An 18,422-nucleotide genomic window follows, 5' to 3' on the forward strand; every position below is an offset into this window, starting at 1 on the left:
TCGTGTCCTTAGACACACCCCATCATAGTTTTCCTCCGCAGCATCATCGCGACGGAAAGTCATTCTCTCGTGAGGTCGTATTAGCGAGTGACTTAGTGTCTGTACCCCTCGGTGGATATTCCACGTTTTAACAAAGAGTCCGACTTAGATATTGTAAGCATGTTCATCTATCATCCCGTTGACCGCGGATTCGTTGTTGAACCTAGGATCATTGTCATTAGTTTCTCGAGTATCTAATTACCACGGTTACTTGTCCAATTCTATAATAATCGTATTTGCACTAGTCAATGTCTTCTCTATTGCATAACGACAACGTGTAATTCGAACAAAGATTCGTTTCATGCCCCTAACTCTAATTCTAATGTAAACCCGACATATATATCTGAAAATATGGTATATACAGGGTTGGTAACTGGTGGTACAAGCGGAAAGGGGGTGATTCTACGCGAAAAAAGAAGTCGAAAATATAGAATAAAAATTTTTCGTTTTAGGCTTTGTTTTCGAGAAAATCGACTTTGAATTTTCGTTCGGTACGCGTGCACTTTATCGCGTCTCGTTATAACGGATCTCACTGTAGATCGTTATCTCGATGGATATTATCGCAGTTTAAGTTTGTTTTTGCCGTAACGGAAAATTGGGAATACATAATGAAATAGTATGAAGTAATCATAAAGTTTATTATTACAAAAATTGCTGAAAATGTTGCCCATTCTGCCGAACACATACTTCTGCTCTTCTAATTAAATTTCTATGAACACTTTCTAACGTATTCGATTGTTTTAAAGTATGAAAGGCTACAATAATCTTTTCTTTCGAATGCTCGCAACTCGCGATTTCTTCAGAATAGACAATTAATTTAATATGGCTCCATAATTAAAAGTCAAGCGGAGTTAAGTCAGGGGAGCGTGGTGGCCAAGCTATTGTTCCAGCACGACCAATCCAGCCTTGGTAATGTTGGTTTAAAAAATCTCTCACATGACGACTAAAATGTGGCGGTGCATCGTCTTGTTGAAAAACTAAACTTCCTCTAGTTCTCAACCACCAGTATATAAATATATGGGACTATAAAATTCGAAATATTGACTATAGAATATATATATCTGAAACATCTAGATATATCAGAAATGAGTTTCTAATTTGATTTTTATATTGTTAGGAAAGATGATTGATTATGTTAAATGTCTTGAGTGTGGTACTGAAAAATCTAGAGAAGACACTTTTCTTGATATACCATTACCAGTAAGACCTTTTGGTAGTAATGTGGCATACACAAGTGTGGTAAGTATATATAATGTTATATTTTAATATATGAATTAAATTTATATAAAAATTTATTTTTGTAATAGGAAGAAGCTTTAAGAGCATTTGTTCAACATGAAATTTTAGAAGGAAGCAATCAGTATCATTGCGAAAAATGTAATAAAAAATGTGATGCTCATAAAGGATTAAAATTTACAAAATTTCCCTATCTTCTGACACTTCACCTTAAACGATTCGATTTTGATTTCAAAACCTTTCATAGAATAAAACTTAATGATAAGTGAGTGCATATAAATTGTCCTTGTTAATCATTTTTTATCAGTCTTATACTTTCATACTAAACTTTTAATTTTAGGGTTACTTTTCCAGATACATTAAATTTAAATTCTTTTATTGCTTCTATGCCAAATCAAGAATCTCCAAGTACTGATGAAAATATTAGTTTAGCAAAATGCGACGATAACTCTATAACAGATAGCGGCACATTAGATGATGATTGTCCTCCCTGTGAAAACAGTCTTCCTAATAGTAATCATTCAACAAATCATGACCAAGATGATGATGAAGGTATATTGATTCCATAAATTATATGCATTCCATAATTAATACCTATTCAAGTAGTTTATTTTTAGGTATAGATATGAGTAATGGACCTTCAACATCAAATTGTACTGTGCATAATCATGAAAACGAAAAAAATCGTAGCAGTAATGCAGCAAAAGGACCTTACAATTATGAATTGTTCTCAATTATGATTCATAGCGGTAGTGCTAGTGGTGGTCATTATTATGCTTATATAAAAGATTTTAGAACAAACGAATGGTTTTGTTTCAATGATCAAAGCGTAACACAGGTATTTGCAAATGTTTATTTTATATTATATAATACTTTCAGAAAGGAGTATTAAAATGTCTGATTATATTACAGATAACTCATGACGATATTCAGAAAACGTATGGTGGTGGTTCAACCAGGTCATATTTTACTGGAGCTTATAGTAGTACTAATGCGTACATGCTCATGTATAGACAAATTGATTCTGCTCGCAATGCTTTGCCCATACAAGTGCAAGATTTTCCAAAACATATACAGGAATTGTTGAAAAAGATGAAAGAAAATGAAGATAACGACAGGGAGAGTCGTGAAAAAGATCTTGCAACACCTAAGGTGAAAGTATATTGTCAACATCCTACAGAAGATAAGAAACTGAATTTTAGACTTCCCTTTTCGCCTAATGTTACATGGGCTCAAACGACAAAGATTGTTTATAAGAATTTTGGCTTGGAAGGAATGGTGAGCTTAAATCAATGTCGTTTAGTTGTTTACGATCACAATAATGAGTTAATCGTGGCTAGTTACGAAGGTAGAGAACATGAAACGTTTGCAAGTATTTGGGGTAATCGAGTGAATCGGTATAGTTTATTATTAGAAATACGTGATAAAGATCAAAAATTCGAGCCACACCTACGAGGTGGTATGTATTTATTTACGCATATGTATATATACCTTTTTAGTAGAAAGAAAAATAATGTTTTTCTGTTATTTGATAGGTATTGTAACTAAAGTGTACGTCGTCGACGTATCTAGAAAGAAGCTTATTGAAGGACCATTAAATGTACGAGGTTTATTTACACAAACAGTGAGAGAATATAAGCAGGTGGTAGGAAAATTTATTAATATGGATCCGGGCGACATGAAAATAGTTTTACGAAAACACGGAACAGATGCGATACTCGTACAGAATGACGACGCTATATTAGCAGTTGCAGATTTTTGTAATTTAATTAAAGTCTTTGTATGTACGAATGCCGATGCCGAGTGTAATAAATCTTACTTTGAAACAACAATATGTGGTATTGCTGAACAGTTAGAAAACATTATAACACTACGTATAAAGTTACCTCCTAATTCAAGCAAAGGTAAGACGATTATTATATTTAATTATGAAACTAACATAATATTTCCTAAAATTATAGTTATATAATATTATATTTTGTTGAATGCAGAAATATTGGAAGAATTAAATATTCCAATGTTAGATGAAGTGAATAAAGACAAAGAAAAACCTGTGACTGATAGTCCATCCAAAGTAAGCGTTCCTGAGCCGCATCGAGATGCTAGTACAAAATGCAATGAGACTTCAAAAAGTGGAAAGCTTGTTGAAGATACTTCAGTAAGAAATGCAAGCCCACAATTGGTAGAGGGTGAGGAATGGCATACTCCTGAACAAAGTAATAGCGAAGATAGTAGTCTCAGTGATAGTGACAAAACTTTAGTTGGAGATGCTCCAGGAGACGAGGACTTTCAATTACCTTACCTTCCATCAAGTACAAGTAATCGCGCCATTAAAATGTTAAACCAAGTTGGACTCGAAAACTGGGATAATATCATCGATGATTCAGAATATTATTTCAAAGCCACCCCATATACAAATCATAATGAGAAATGTATGTATCTTAAACTTGTTTTATAAAATATTTGAAATATAGGGAAATATATAGGGAAGATATTTAATGATGATTATTTTGATCACAGTTTTGAAAGTATTAGTGGATAAAAGAATGATATTCAATACTTTGAAGAAAAACTTAGAGCCGTACGTTGGTGTACCTGCAGAATATTTTAAAATTTGTCGTTATTTTGATGAATGTGGTGAATCAGAATGTAGCTGTTTACTTAGTCAACTTGTTTCTTATGAAGACGGAGAGAAACTTTGGATAGAAATAGGACGGGCTTTACGTAATGGTGAATTTACAGTAAAATTACATCAATTTTTCCTTGATTCGGCTAAGGTACGAATACGCAAATTATTAAGATCTTTTATAAAAATTCTTTATTTTTTACCAGAAATGATGTTTCTTTTCAACACTTTTTACAGAGCAAATTTTTGTTCGAATGGATAGTCTCGGAAGACATGACTGTTGGGCAGGCGAAAAAAGAGATTCTTGCAGAAATGAAAAGAAGATATAATATAGAAATACCATACGAAAGATGTCGATTAAGGGAAAAGTGTTTTGTGTTACCTTCAAAAGTTCTTTTAGATCATCAAAAGTTTAAAGATTTCCAATATTATTCTCAATTTGAAATGATTGTACAAGAGTTACCTGATAAAGATCCAGTTACCAATAGCAATCAAGTCATTGTTTTTGTCCGACGCTGGTATCCTATAAAATTTCACATTGGTCCACCACAAGAAATCGTATTAGATGAAACGACCTTGAAAGAAATGATGAAAAAAGTAAGTGAACTGAATATCTTGTACATTTCCTAATTACAAAAAACTAATTGGTAATTGAATTTAATAAAATGACTATATTGAATTTTGATTTAGTTATCTTTAATATCGGATATACCTGAAGAATATATAAATATAATAAGAGGGAAAGGTTCAGTACATATGCCTATTGTACGAATTGAGAATGAGGAAGACTGGATTGGATTAACAACTCTTGTTGAATTTAATGTTGAAGATGGTGCTGTGTTCTTATATAGGTATGCATGAAATAATTAAGCTGGTATACACTAAAAGATTACAATGAGATGTCAGAATAGTTGATTCGTAAAATTTATGTCTAACAGAGATAGCAGGGAAACTTCACATCCATTAACCCAAGAAGAGTATGATGAAATCGCAATTCGAGAAGTATCACCTTCTTTACCACTCTCTTCCGCGTCACGTTGTAATGCGCGTAAAGAGAAAGCGCTTAGAATATATTTGGATGGTGAATGATCCTCCATTGAACATACGTTTAATAACACTGAAAAACAATTGTTAAATAGGCATGTGTGGGAGCATGAAACGTTTGCGTACAAAGTGATTAAATCGTGTCAGGTATTTGTGGAATTAAGTACTCAACAATTACAAAATATTCTGTGCTTCAGTAAGTCTTCAATATTTCAAAGCTTCCGCATCTCTAAAGCCTTTTGGCTCTTGGAATCGATCGGATTCGTAAAATTCTTCGACTTTGTGAAACACTACGCGTTACCAAGGGATTTCAGACCTCGATTATCTCGTTTCGTTTTAATGTGTTTCGAGATCATAAGGATCATGATACTCCCAATAACGTACGGATTACTGACTTATAGAATCTCATTCAAGAGCACAAATACTGATGAAAATAATGCAAGTGCTGACTAAGAATGAATTAGAAGAAAGGAAGAAAGGGGGGGGGAGGGAGAAAATTGAATTGCTTGGTGATAATCCGAATTTACACTATGAACTTCTTACAATATGTGTGTGTGTAACTGACGTACATATAATTGGAGTTCCTGCAGCTACATTATTTTCACAAATTCCTTGATATATTTCTTAATCCTAAGAATTTTGATATCTTCACATATCTGTATCAAAACGTTTTAGCTAATCGTCTTGTTTAAAGATGTTATAGATTTTTAATGTCGAAATGCAGCACAGAGTATATTCATTTGTTGATAAAAAAAGAGAAAAAAACATTTATCTGACACAACAATAATTAACCCTTTTAATGCCAGTATAGGTTAAATCGCATTCTTATAATATAATAATATCATAAGTCCTGAGTTCAATCATTTAATTTGGTAGTTGTAGCGCTTGGATTTCGTTAGAAATTACTACTTCGAAACAACATTATGCATGCTATTGTTTTGAATGAATCAGCAGATACGTTTTATGAGATTTATTGATAATTGGTAATAGAATTTTACATTTCATAATACTTATTATTTACACATAGATTTGACGCTATTACTATCAAGTTAAAAAAAGATTTATCAATATGAACATAGAGATCAATTTTGGCCAGGCATGTTATCCTATACAGTCTATTTTAATTTATTTAATTATGTATGTTTATCATTCATTACACGTTATTGATACGTGGAAATTTGTACCACTAGAAAAAAACCAAAAAAGAACATTTAGCCATTTTTTGGCAATTGCTGCTATTTCCTACGAATCGAGTTTTGAATATAATGAAAATAAAAGATTTTCTCTTGGAAGGAAGTTCACCAAATTTACATTTTGTAGACCAATGCTTGTAAATAATAAAACTTATGAATCAAATATTGATATCTTTCTTCATATCAATATCACCATACATAAACAGAAATATATAAATATATATATAAATATATACATATAAAAAATATGTTTTGTATTAAAATGTATGATAATGCAATGCATATACATAGCACATCATCCTTTTTGCATTTATCACCAGTTCAACTTGGCATTTTTTTGCTAATTCCACACTATTAGAAAATTTTTGGTGCTGAAAGGGTTAAATACAAAGTTGTTGTTACTCCCTGTCACTATTAGAACGTTTTGATAGACTGTCTAAGACTTATCTATATTATTTCTTTGCAATTGTTTCACCATACGAAGTGAGTGCATTGAATTATTTAATCAACAATCGAGAGATACTGAAAATTCTATAAATTAAAAAACAGGAGGAATTTATATAGTATAGATATGTATTACCTTTGAAATATACTGATATCGATTGTTGTATGACAATTTTACAATGCTCTCACAATTTTCAACGTATAGCTGTAATTTATATTTATGATATATTTGTTACATGAAAGCCTAGTTCAAATTGTTCGTGTATGGTCATACGATAACTTGTTATAAACATGACAATCTAGATGTTTATAGAGTAATTAAAACACAAACAAAAAAAGTTGTAAGTTCAATGCTATGAAAATCTTGTTGATGGATATCATTATAATAATTGAAGAATTTATCTATTTCTTATTAATTGTATTTCAATTTATTAAATTTAAGATAATTTATCATTTCATTATAAACATTTAAAATTTTAGTAATTTTAGTAAGGCAATTGTATTTATCGATATCTGTAAGAAAGGAAGAAATGATAAATATTATTTCTTTCCTATCATATCATGTAAAGAAATTTTAAACAGTAGGAAATTGGAAAAGTTGAAAATGGAAATTAATTAAAAAACCTAAACTTAAAAAATTATCTTTCATATAGTTTTATAGTCTTTTGTTTAATAATTGATTACATGTTTGTCATTACTACTTAATATATTCTAGTTTTATATTATCTCACATCTATAATTATTTGTAATTTAACGAACTAGGCTTTGGTATTGTTTAATGATTGTTTTTGTAATTACCAAATATTGAAACAGTGTCCTTTGTGCATAATAGTGGGTATGTGCGAATAATAAATTTGGAAATTTATAAAATTGCTGGGAAATTTTTGAAAAAGAACTTATGCATTCTCTGCAATCCTTAAACTGATATTTTTATATTTATTTGTACCAATTTAACGAATCGTTTGTAAGGCCTTAAGATTCAATTAATGAATTTGAAATTCTTTTTTTTCGTTTAGATGGTTCGAGTGTTATTAAATTAATACTTTTCAAACTTTCTTCGCGAACAAAAAGGAATGTCTTTTCGTTATTGTAAGATAAGACTATATTTAATATTTCGCTAATTTTTCGCGATATTTGCGTGTACCTACTACTATCTTAAGTATCTTTTTAAATATTTAAATTGGACGTGAGTATTTCTCTGTCTTTTTGGTAATAGTTTGAAACATTTAAAATATTTACGTATATTTATGTTAGTGGAGGAGTATAAAAACGACGTTGAAGAATCATATTATATCCTTTTTGCGGATAAGTTCAACGCTCGATAATTGTAGCGCGCGGACTTTACAAGTTACGATTGTAGTTTCTATCGAATTCTTTTCATCATCGACAATTCGAATATTGTTCTTTGTATCATACACTATGATTACGAAATCAAATTATTATTTATAATTATTAATAATTGAATACCGAAGTGACTGAATTTTGTTTTTTGAATTTTACCGATGTTTCCTCTTTATCTCAGCCGATTGTTACATTCATTCATCTTTAATATGCTTTCTTTGCGTGAATCGTTTGAAATGGACTGAATAAATAGTACGTTGAATCTATTTTCTTCGATTTAAGCTTTGTTTATTTTATGTAACATCTAACTATATATATAAGTCGATAAATAAACCTAACCCCCTTAACGATAATAAGTCGATCATTTTGATGATAAAATCGCAAATTCATATGTCGGAGAAGAGTCAGGAACAGGGTTGTGGGCGTTTGATAGACCTCCCTTGGAGTCGGCCATCGTTGTGTTAGAACGACGATACAGCCTGACACTACGAGTATGGACACTACCGATTCGACAATCAACAGCGGTGATTGGGCACTTGCGATGTTAGTGACGTTGGTCTTAGGTTCGATGACGAATCCACGGTCAACGGGATGAAAGATATACTTGCTCTAACTCAAACGTGTACTGATCGTAAGGCACTGCTCCCTTCGTCGATGGGATCTCAAGGAAGAATGAATTTTCGTCCCAATAATGCCACAGAGGAAAATTATGACGGGGTCTGTCTAAGGATACGAGATATATAGTATAGCCCTCGTTCCGAAAGTAAGGGAAGTTGACGTTGCTGTCAATTGGTCAATTTGGGACAAAGACTGTCTATCCGTTTGGAAAATCTTAATTGCCGGAAGTAGCCAGGTTTTATAGCGGGTCCTCGGGCTAACTGGACTTGTGCTGTATACGTGACTCAACAGCAGATATTCATTGTCCGAAGAAACCATTGACATGTTTTACTGTCAGATACCTGTATGAGTATTTCCTTTAATGAGGGTCATACTATCGCTCCATACCTTTGTTAGATGAAGCGCTCGTCCCGTTGACCGCGGCTACGTTCGGCTCAAATCGCAAACAAGTACAATTGGGCAGGATTTTCCCGAAGTTCAAGAAGGAAGGCTTCAGTGTCCTTTCATTTCCGACATATATTTTCCTTCCTTTTTTTAATGAAAAAGATTCTCTTTTATAAAGTGGTTAAATAAAAATCTTGTTTTGTAACTTTATTAGCAATTTTATAAGCTATTATTTAATTCTGATTGATTAAAAAAATATTTATTATTTACATGATGATTTTATGATATATGAATCTAAAGAAATTTTTCGCCCATTTTCATTTTCATGCTTGCCAACATATGTATGTGGCCAAAATCTTTAGAAACATCAAACAGTGAAGTGAAACGTAAACCTTGACTTTGAATGTTTCCTTAAAATTTTTGTGCGGATAAACAGAAATTTATACTTGTTTTTATTTCATGCAAAATATGGTATACTTACACTTCCCTTCGAATTTAACAGAAGAAGAATTGATGTTGCAAGCGAAATATAATAAGCTTAAAAGAAAGGTACAGGTTATGTTTACACATTTTAATATTGTAATAAATATTTTAATTTTTAATACTACGAATTAATTATTTATGTATTTGCATGATTAGAATAAATCGTATTTAAATTACTTGATTTTTTATTTTAATTTAATTTTATTTTAGTAAATTTTATTTTATGATGGGAAGTTACTGATATGTTTACAGGTTATGTTTTTGGTTTTTGTTATTTTCTGTGTAATTTTTATGTATTTTATATTAATATTTTTATAGAAAAAGGCATTGCAAGATTTGAAAGCACCAAAGCAAGAAGCTGAACGAATACCACAAGCTCCAAAGCGACCAACAGAAGCTAGAGATGCCAGGGAAGTTGCCAAGAAATTGATAAAATCTGGAGTAATTACTGCTCCAAAAACTCCTAAACGGCCAGAACAATCTTTTAAAAGACCACGTGGTTTAGTAAGAAAATTAAACAGTACAGAAAAGACGGTGAGCTCATATCAACCATTCTCAGCCACACAAATGGAGGAAGAAGAAACAGAAGCAGTAAGGCCAAGAGTTAAAGATTTGTACGATAGTTTTGTGAGTGCTCAAGACCCAGAGGATCGTACTAGCAGAGATATTCAACCACCATCTAAGCAAGAAATGAAGCCACGAGCTGGAAATACAATATTTGTATGTGGTTACAAGATATCGGAAGATTTTTTAAAAAAGCATTTTCAAACATTTGGAAATATTATAAATATCTCGATGGAAACAGAAAAAAAGTAATTAATATTAATTCCAGATATTTTATCCTATTTGAAAGTTTAAATTTGTATTATTTGTATTATTTATTTTATTTACTTTTTAGCCGTGGATTTGTTACGTTTGATAAAACGGAAGCTGCTGAAAGAGCAATTAGCGAAATGGATGGCAGTATGGTGTCTTCTATTCAGTTGAAAGTATCACTGGCACGAAGACAACCCATAATAGAAGCTATGACTGATGCTACATCTAGTTCCATGTGGTCGCCGATTGCGGCGAATTATTCACAGAAAAGTGCACACAAAGATAGGAGAGATTTAATAGTGTACGAGGAAGATCTTTTTGTGTGAACGCAATATTTTTTAATTTTTCTATGTTTCCTTAGAGTCTATTGTTGTTACAGTATATGGAATCTTACTTTAAAATAAAATTGTACATAGCCTGTAATGTTCATAAGGTATCAAAAAATATTTTCTTCAAATCATGCATCTTGACTGTTATGATGCGGCGCTCATATTGTATATTCGTATCTAGTCAAATGGTTAGACAAGGCATGAAAAACTTTATTTTATTTTCTTTCACGTATTATACTTTGTCGATCGATGAGTTTTAGATGATATTTCGTATTTGATCTTTTTCTACAAGTCTCTGAGTCGATAAAAAAATAGTCGTTGCAAAATTTATTTTTGGTAATAAGTATCTGTAATTGAATTATACATATACACATACATGATATATATGTATGTATATACATTGTATTTATACATATTCATTGCTTAAGAAATTAAATACAAGTATTTTCATAGCAAATTATGGTAGGTGTTATTTCTTTCACATGTATCATTTAACATAATGAATATTTGCCTGGGAAAAGTTGATCAGTCATTTGATTGGCTATAACTCATACATATTTGTCCAACACATAACAAGCGTTCAACAATTAACTATAGAGTACAAACCTAACTACTTAATTGCATGACCAAATCTTCATTGTCTTTAAATACGTGTACTTATTACTCTACTGTAAGTATTAGGTCTATTCTCTTATTCCTTATCGATCGTAAAAATAGAATGCCCATTATGCGTATATAAAATCACTTTGCAACGGACAATTGAAACAAACATAATAGCATAGATTCTATTTGTAGATAGTCTTCTTACACCATCTGTACCTTATTATTTTGGTGGGTTAAAATAGTCCCAATGATGATGATGCGTAACTGTTCTAGGGTTGCTGAAGAAGAATATCAATAAGCCAGCAACCAGAAGCAACAATGCACACAGCGTTAGTTCCACTTCTCTGATCTTCTCTCTCGACTCCTCTCCCACCATAGATGACATATATCCCACAAAATGTCTCATAACTTTTAAACCAGCTAATCGAAGAACTCTGACCAATTGCCTGGTACTGTCTGCAATACTCGGTTCTGTGTCAAGGCTAGGATTGGCCAAGGATAAAAATTGTGAGGGAACTTGTGAAGCTGGAAACGCTATGAGATGAGTACCTCCTATAGGGAAGGGAGGAATTGGCGATTGGGACGATTCTCTTTGACTTTCTCTGTCCGACTGATCTGTGTATGAAGTGTAAGAAATTACAGCACGTTGCGGCTGCATCTCGTTGGTAATGCCGTGACTCACGATACTGTCTGGTGTGTCCGGAGTCACAGAGATGGCAGGTGGTAGTGATCTAACTGGAGAAGCAGTCTGTCGTGTTCTAGGGATACCTATTGGAGATGGCGACCTGGACCTTGACTTTCGTATTTTCCATTCGCTGATTTCTGGCGAAGTCTCTTTGTCCTTTTCCTGTGACGTCAAAAATTCTTGTGACTCTGAAGGTTTAGAGTCGAAGGTGGGGTCCATTGGATCGTTGCTAGTTTCGGACAAGAGATCCAGAGACACCCTGGGCTCCGTGCTCTCTCCCATGGCGGTCGCTATGGATGGGGGAAGGGACACGCGGGATTCTTCCATGTTGGACTCCTTAGTAGTATCCGGGCTCAATGAAAGAGAGGTTTCTGTATCTAGAATTCGTAAGGACTTATCTTCAGTACCCTGACCAACTAGTAATGTTTGTGTGCTAGGAGTATCTTTGTCACTCGGTACTACTTGCGAAATTGCTAGGGTGTGTGTCGACTCTTTGTCCTCTACCTGCGCGACCGATAGTGTATGTGTGCTTGATGTATCCTTTGCTTTTTTTCTAACAACCTTTTGATCCTCGCTCTTTGGTTTCTCTTCCTCTGCATCTCCACAAACTGACTCTTCTTCAGGCTTCCTTTCGACGCTCCGCCTCTGTGCAACGGGAATGTCTGTCTTCGCCTCAATCGTTTTGCTCTCTTCCTTTTGACCCTGAACCCTGGATGCAGCCACAGTCTCCAAATGGCTTCTTATAGCCATCAACTCCCTAATAATAGAAGGAGACAGACTCTCCTCCATGCTGCCACCTATGTTCTTCAACTCAGACGCAGTAACGACCAATGCATCCACTTCAGATGCAACGATTTTACCAGCTTCAATTTGGGAAACGCTCAGACGATCCACTCTTAGGTCAGCAACTTCTAGATTGGTGATCCTCACAGGTTCATCTGAAAACAGGGCGGATCTAATGGACTTTAAATGCGTGTCTTCGTCGCTATGAATCGGTTCACCTAGATGTGGCGCGGATAAGTGTTTGTCCTCAAAAGCTTCCATTTCTCTAGTTGGAGATGGAGATTTTAATGAGACAGTATCGTATGAAGGTTCTGGTTGTTCATCCTTACGTAGTCTTTGAGACGTTGGTAAAGGAGGAACAGGTGGTGTGCTCATACTTGATGGACTGGGTATTCTCTCTGTGGATACCATAATCTGGGAGCCTGAGCTAGATGGTGCTACAAGTAGCTTTGCCTGTGTTACTTCTTCCTCTATCACCATGTCATCAGGTAAGGGATCTGTCTGCGTGGCAGTGGTCGTTTCCATAGCAATTTCCTGTTGTATCTCACGAGTGGATCTTTCTATAGATCTATCTTTTCTAGATCTTGGTGGTCTAGGTGGAGCTGGCAGTGGTCGTCCCTGCATTTTACTCAGAACTTCACTGCTACGGAGGTTTTTGTGTTCTCCATCATCGGAGTCGATTTCTATGTATGGAGTAGACTCAGTTTCTTGCAGGGTCATATCATAAGTATCGTCAGTTAATATATTAGTCTCCTTAGACCTAGCTGGGCCAAGAGTACTGTACGCTCTTTGGGGACGTTTAGGAGGAACAGATCTGGGAGTAGTAGCAAACTTGTCCCTCTTTCTCCTCGGAGGAGGAGGTCTAGGTGGCTTCTCTCGTTTTTCTATAATGGCATAACCTATTAATTCTCTTCCTAGATCAAGGTCATCTCGTGGAATATCCTCCTCCACATAACCAGCTTCTGGCAATGACTCTGCACCATGAGATGTCCTATCTTCATCAAGTGCTACAGAAGTTCCCCTAGACCTAGATCTTCTTTTTGGTGGTATAGGCGCTGGCTCCACATATTGTTCTCCTTGAAGCCTCGTTCCAAGCTTCTGAATATTCTCTTCACTCGTTGTCATAATTTCTTCAACTGTGTATACTTCTTGTTTCTCTAATTGTTCTGTGGTCATTGTAGGTGGTAATGGAAGAGGTTTCTCAGGGGCAGAATCACTGGTCCAATCGGTGTGTCCATTGCAAATAGGTTCTATTTCGTCATTTCTACGCTCAAGTTCCTTACGCAATCGTTTCCGTCGAGTTGGTGCCACTGGCGTTGGTGATGGTGGATGTGGAGTATCCACAGGAAGTTGTGATCGACTGCGTTGTAAGGATTTCGATTTTCTACGCATAGGCTTCACTACTACAATATCGTCCAACGGTTCAATTGGAAGTTTCGCAGGTTCTCCTTCTGTCTGGTAGACTATCCTGTGTCTGGAGTCGCTACTGCTTTGATCACGGACCTGTTCATCCGTAGATTCGCTCCGATGAACCTTGTTTGAATCCCTTTTTGGCCTGACTGGTGGCATTACATCATATGACTCCACGGAACCTTCTTTTTGCTTTCTTATTGACCTCTTTCTCATGGGAGGAATTGGTACCATGTCGTCATTGGCTAAAACATTTCCTTCTGTTCTCAAAACATCTCTGATTTCACTATTTAAATATTTACCAAGAGTCATGTCATCCTGACTGAGTCCACGTTCTCGTAGGAAGAACTCGTCGGAATCAATTTCTTCAATAACCCCATGTCGACGTCGATCACAGGAGCTGGCACTCGAATGTTGTTGTTCTCTATCCGATTGAGCGGATGATGGTTCAGGTTCCTCGTCTTCATCCATGTCTTCTTCGTATTCTTCTTCTTCGGATGGTGTCTTGTGTACTCCATATCTTCTTGGATCCATCATCGCAAAAGATCCTTCATAACCTTCTTGCCTGGCTCGAAGAACCTCTTCTAAGGACCTGGATCTTGGAATAGATCTGAATTGCTTTTTAGGTATCTTTTCCTCTGGTCTCCATTCTTCTTGATCTTCTTCCACATCTTCTTCTCTAGCATCGCGTTGATATATTTCCTTTTCAGTTGGATACAATATCAGATCTGACTCTGGTCTATCTCTGTTATACGATTCTTCTTCTGTCCTGGAAGTTTCTGACCTTGGATGTGGCTGACGATCAGAAATTTCTGGGGATTCCTGTTCATAATCCATATATTGAAACTCTTCCTCCCTGTGTTTCTCTTCCCAGGGTATCGTGACTGCTCCTTCTTCGCTCATAGACAATCTAGGCATCTCTATGGAAGGGTGTCGCCAAGGTTGAGCCCTTTCTGCCGCAGATTCTTCATTCGATTGGTCCTCGTCGCCAAAAGCAGTAGTCTTGTTAAATCTCTGAGTCCATCTGTCGGTTCTTTTACGTGTCCGTGGAAACGTAGCACTCTCTGCTGACTGTGCCCTCGAATCTTTTGGCGTAGAGGTCGCGTATTCGCCTCTGCTCTTTGATTTTTTATCGAATATCCGCGGATAAGTAGGAAAGTCGAAAATATTCTTCTTGGAGCCCATCGTGGAATCTGTAGATCGCTGTTCGTGAACAGGGGATTTCTTGCGAGTCAGAGCGTTAGGTAGTCGAATGTTAGGCTTCTTGATATTGAACTTTGCTTTTTCAGGTAGATGGAATTTTGCCTTTTCAGGAAAATTGAATTTCGGTCGTTCGGGTAAATGAAACTTTGATTTGTCTGGCAAGGATAACCTCGGACGATCAGGTAAGCTAAATCTAGGTCTTTCTGAGAAGGAAGATCGTATTCTATCCATTCGACTGGGTCTCTTATCGGATCTGGACCTGTCCGAGCGACCGCTGCTTGTCGTCCTGGCCTTGTCTTGCTTTTGTCGCTCAGTGAAGGCGAACGTGGGTCGTTGCATGTTTCTCAGACGGGAACGTAGCTTGCTAGCCTGCGTTTTTAGACGTTGAGGCAAGCCGCGAGCACCGCGACGGAGAGGAAGTTCCTCCAATGCCAATGAGTCTACCTGAAATAAAAAGATTGGTATGCTTAATTCGTCAAGCGATCGAATGGCTCTTTCACGTGAGGATCGAGATTGAATGCAGATGACGTTGCAGAGATGCTTGAGATTTATTGTGAGCTACCTTACCGATGACAACATGTTTGGTATGGTTGAGATGTTTCATTACGTTTGATGCAATCAAATTCCGTTTCTACAGGTTGAGGAACGTAATGTTAGAGTTTGAAGAAGCGTTTGAGAAGGAAAACAGATTGGGCACATTGGTTTGTGAGGTAGGTGGTAGATTTTGGTAGAAGTAGTATGACGTGAATGAAAAGAGGATACAAAAGAATAAGAAAAGGAGAAATAGTGATACTTTTGTGTTTTATTTTGTATGAAACCTTAGTGAAGTTCCAGAAATAGAATCTAACAAATTTTGTTATCACTTTTGTGATCAATAAAATTTTCTTCTTTACCAAATATAACAATATCTTTTTTATATAATGTAACGATCTTTGAATGAATAAACTTAATAATTTTCTATTTTTCATATTTTTTTGATATTCTTCAAAATTCTCAAATAATAAAACGGGAGTGAGTCGTTACAATCAAAGCAGAAATGGACACAATGAGAGATTACTGTCACTGGGTTTACACCTCCTTTTCTTTCAAACTGCATTTCCAAGACATCTCGCAACATTAATGAGTCAGAAACGCTTTCGAGTTCGTGAAGAGCGCGGAAACTACTGCGTCTCAAAATAGACCTTGCATTTCTATCCATCAATTATTATTTTTTCGCTAACCAAAGCTTCTAAAGTGTTGCATAACCGACCAGATGCACGTCGAAATTCATCGATAGCGAATTCGCGTTTGTCCGAAGAAAATTTTCATGCGGGGTCGGATACTCTCCTGAACTTTAGAATCTAGAATCTACAATCTAAAAAAGTATTTCTCAAAAACAAATAAATAAATGTTAAGAATCTTTGTGATAACATCTTCTAGAAACATTATAATTACAAATAAACGAAACGTAGGGCAATTCACTGTGCTAAATACGGTAGATCTCTTTTAAGGATTTATGAGGAGACAAGATAAGATTGTGTAACGAATGGGAAAAGCCCGAGTTTTCTGGAACGTTTGCGATGTGATTGCACAATGGCCATAGGACAGTGACACGTTGGCTCCAATGCTTTTTATACGCGTGTTTTGCTAAATATAGGCGTTCGTGGGCAACAAACGAATGAATATTCGCGCGACATTCCTCAATTCGTGTTCGTTTTGGAAAATTCTTCTCCTGAGCGATGAGCATCGAATTACTTCCTTAAAAAGAAAAAGGTATAAAAAAAAAGAGTCCAAATCGTGACAAGGTAATTGTTACATACTTTGTTACCGTTGACTGATTTGTTGCTTTGGATGGGGAGAATTGCTGGGATAACTGCCGGGTAAATCTGACCAAGGAGATTGTTGGTTTTCATTTTTGGCTTGGAAATGTTTGCTTCGAGATCATGAAGGTAGTAATTTGACCTAAGGTAGGAAGGTGAAAGAAAAAAAACAATTGAATATTGTTATATAAGGTGCATGAAAAATTCTTGTCTGAATTCTATTATTGTATTCTATGTGTAGGAAATTTAAGGTTGGAAATATTCTTATTGGAGAAATGTAAAATTGGAAAATTTCAAATGTAAATGTTTTAAGTAAACTGGAGCATGTCTGCATACTTCCAGCAAGAAAACAATTATTTTAAATAGATTCAAATATAGACGAGGTTAAACTTTGCATAAGAAGTTTGAAAAAATATTAATTAGAAAAATATTGATCCTTATGTAGCTGATATTTTTAATATTAAAGAGTGTAACTTCAGGAATATGAATTCATTATATCAAAATAATTCCCACATTTTGCTGACTCAATCTTATTATTGTATATTGTATTATTGTATTGTATGGTATGAAGTATTCAGAAACTGAGTCTTCCAGCTCTAGTGACCTACTGTCAGTGCGTCATCCGTATCATTGGAAGAATTTAGTTACAGCTGACGCGATGTATGTTATTATTAGATACTGTATATAATTTTAGTAATAATTAGTAGTACAATCTTAGGAACATAAATATATCAAGTTAATAACTAAAAATACAGAATAACATTAATTTAACAGTAGATACTTGGTAATATCAACTTCAGAAAATTCATTATGATTAATCTAATGGAACCCAAAAATTTTTAAATATTACAATGGAACTGAAAATATATTTAACAATTCTGTCTTTTCAATATTCAATACTCTATTTTGATACTTTAATACAAATTCTCAGTGTTTCCAATTCCTACTTCACACATCAAAAATATCCTACAAGAAAGAAAAGATAGATCAAAACTGTAAATAAAAGATTTATAAATAAAAATTATCAATAAAATTAAACTGTACATAAGTATATGCAAAAATCATATATCCAGAGAAAAATTACTCACTTGACTAGTGTTGACCTCTCCATCAGTCCTGGACTCAGCGCCTGGAGTAGCAGCGCTTAAAAATCGTTCCTCGAGCCGCTCCTGCAGCTGTTGCGGGGTCTCCAATTCTTCAGAGGTGTCGCCGGTTTCCACGAGCTCGCGAGCTTCCATCGCGGTGTCCTCGATCTTGCCGTCCAACGGGAGGACGACATCGCCGGCCCGTGTCAGCTCCGGCGGTAGCCTTGCCCGGTCGTCGATGCTGTCGTCGCTGTCAGCGACGGGCACCACATCCGTGTCGATGATTCGCACGACCGGCGCC

The 18,422-nt window shown here is 35.2% G+C and overlaps 3 protein-coding genes across 19 annotated transcripts in view; 2 read left to right on the forward strand and 1 right to left on the reverse strand.

Annotated features, from left to right (window-relative positions):
* Positions 1-7,097, forward strand: part of LOC100742242 (ubiquitin carboxyl-terminal hydrolase 47) — an 11,118-nt gene extending 4,021 nt beyond the window's left edge. For 9 of the 10 annotated variants that reach the window (XM_012382388.3, XM_012382412.3, XM_033319299.1 and 6 more), the window contains 11 exons: positions 1,157-1,278; positions 1,347-1,540; positions 1,616-1,827; positions 1,893-2,113; positions 2,188-2,734; positions 2,811-3,179; positions 3,267-3,707; positions 3,796-4,052; positions 4,139-4,498; positions 4,592-4,752; positions 4,840-7,097. In XM_012382388.3, coding sequence (XP_012237811.1) covers positions 1,157-1,278; positions 1,347-1,540; positions 1,616-1,827; positions 1,893-2,113; positions 2,188-2,734; positions 2,811-3,179; positions 3,267-3,707; positions 3,796-4,052; positions 4,139-4,498; positions 4,592-4,752; positions 4,840-4,990 — 3,035 coding nt within the window. In that variant the 3' untranslated portion in view covers positions 4,991-7,097. The remainder of the gene's footprint in view (positions 1-1,156; positions 1,279-1,346; positions 1,541-1,615; positions 1,828-1,892; positions 2,114-2,187; positions 2,735-2,810; positions 3,180-3,266; positions 3,708-3,795; positions 4,053-4,138; positions 4,499-4,591; positions 4,753-4,839) is intronic. The other variant, XM_024365667.2, reaches the window with a different exon arrangement.
* A 2,115-nt stretch (positions 7,098-9,212) lies between these two features.
* Positions 9,213-10,755, forward strand: LOC100744751 (negative elongation factor E). Its single transcript, XM_003484547.4, has 3 exons — positions 9,213-9,474; positions 9,727-10,220; positions 10,307-10,755. Exons 1-3 carry the CDS (start codon positions 9,385-9,387, stop codon positions 10,548-10,550), a joined length of 828 nt encoding a protein of 275 aa, XP_003484595.1. The 5' UTR covers positions 9,213-9,384; the 3' UTR covers positions 10,551-10,755.
* Positions 10,654-18,422, reverse strand: part of LOC100744870 (serine/arginine repetitive matrix protein 1) — an 11,809-nt gene continuing 4,040 nt past the window's right edge. For 3 of the 8 annotated variants that reach the window (XM_033319258.1, XM_033319246.1, XM_033319255.1), the window contains exons 4-5: positions 18,125-18,422; positions 11,377-15,681 (exon numbers count right to left, since the gene is read on the reverse strand). The exon at positions 18,125-18,422 is cut by the window's right edge and continues 2 nt beyond it. In XM_033319258.1, the coding sequence (XP_033175149.1) occupies positions 11,377-15,681; positions 18,125-18,422 (4,603 nt within the window). Of the gene's footprint in view, positions 15,682-17,036; positions 17,179-18,124 lie in introns of all 8 variants that reach the window. The other 5 variants (XM_012382208.3, XM_012382215.3, XM_033319264.1 and 2 more) reach the window with 5 other exon arrangements.

The sequence above is a fragment of the Bombus impatiens genome, unplaced genomic scaffold (genome assembly GCF_000188095.3).
Source record: "Bombus impatiens unplaced genomic scaffold, BIMP_2.2 scf_0019, whole genome shotgun sequence".
NCBI classification, from domain to species: Eukaryota; Metazoa; Arthropoda; class Insecta; order Hymenoptera; family Apidae; genus Bombus; species Bombus impatiens.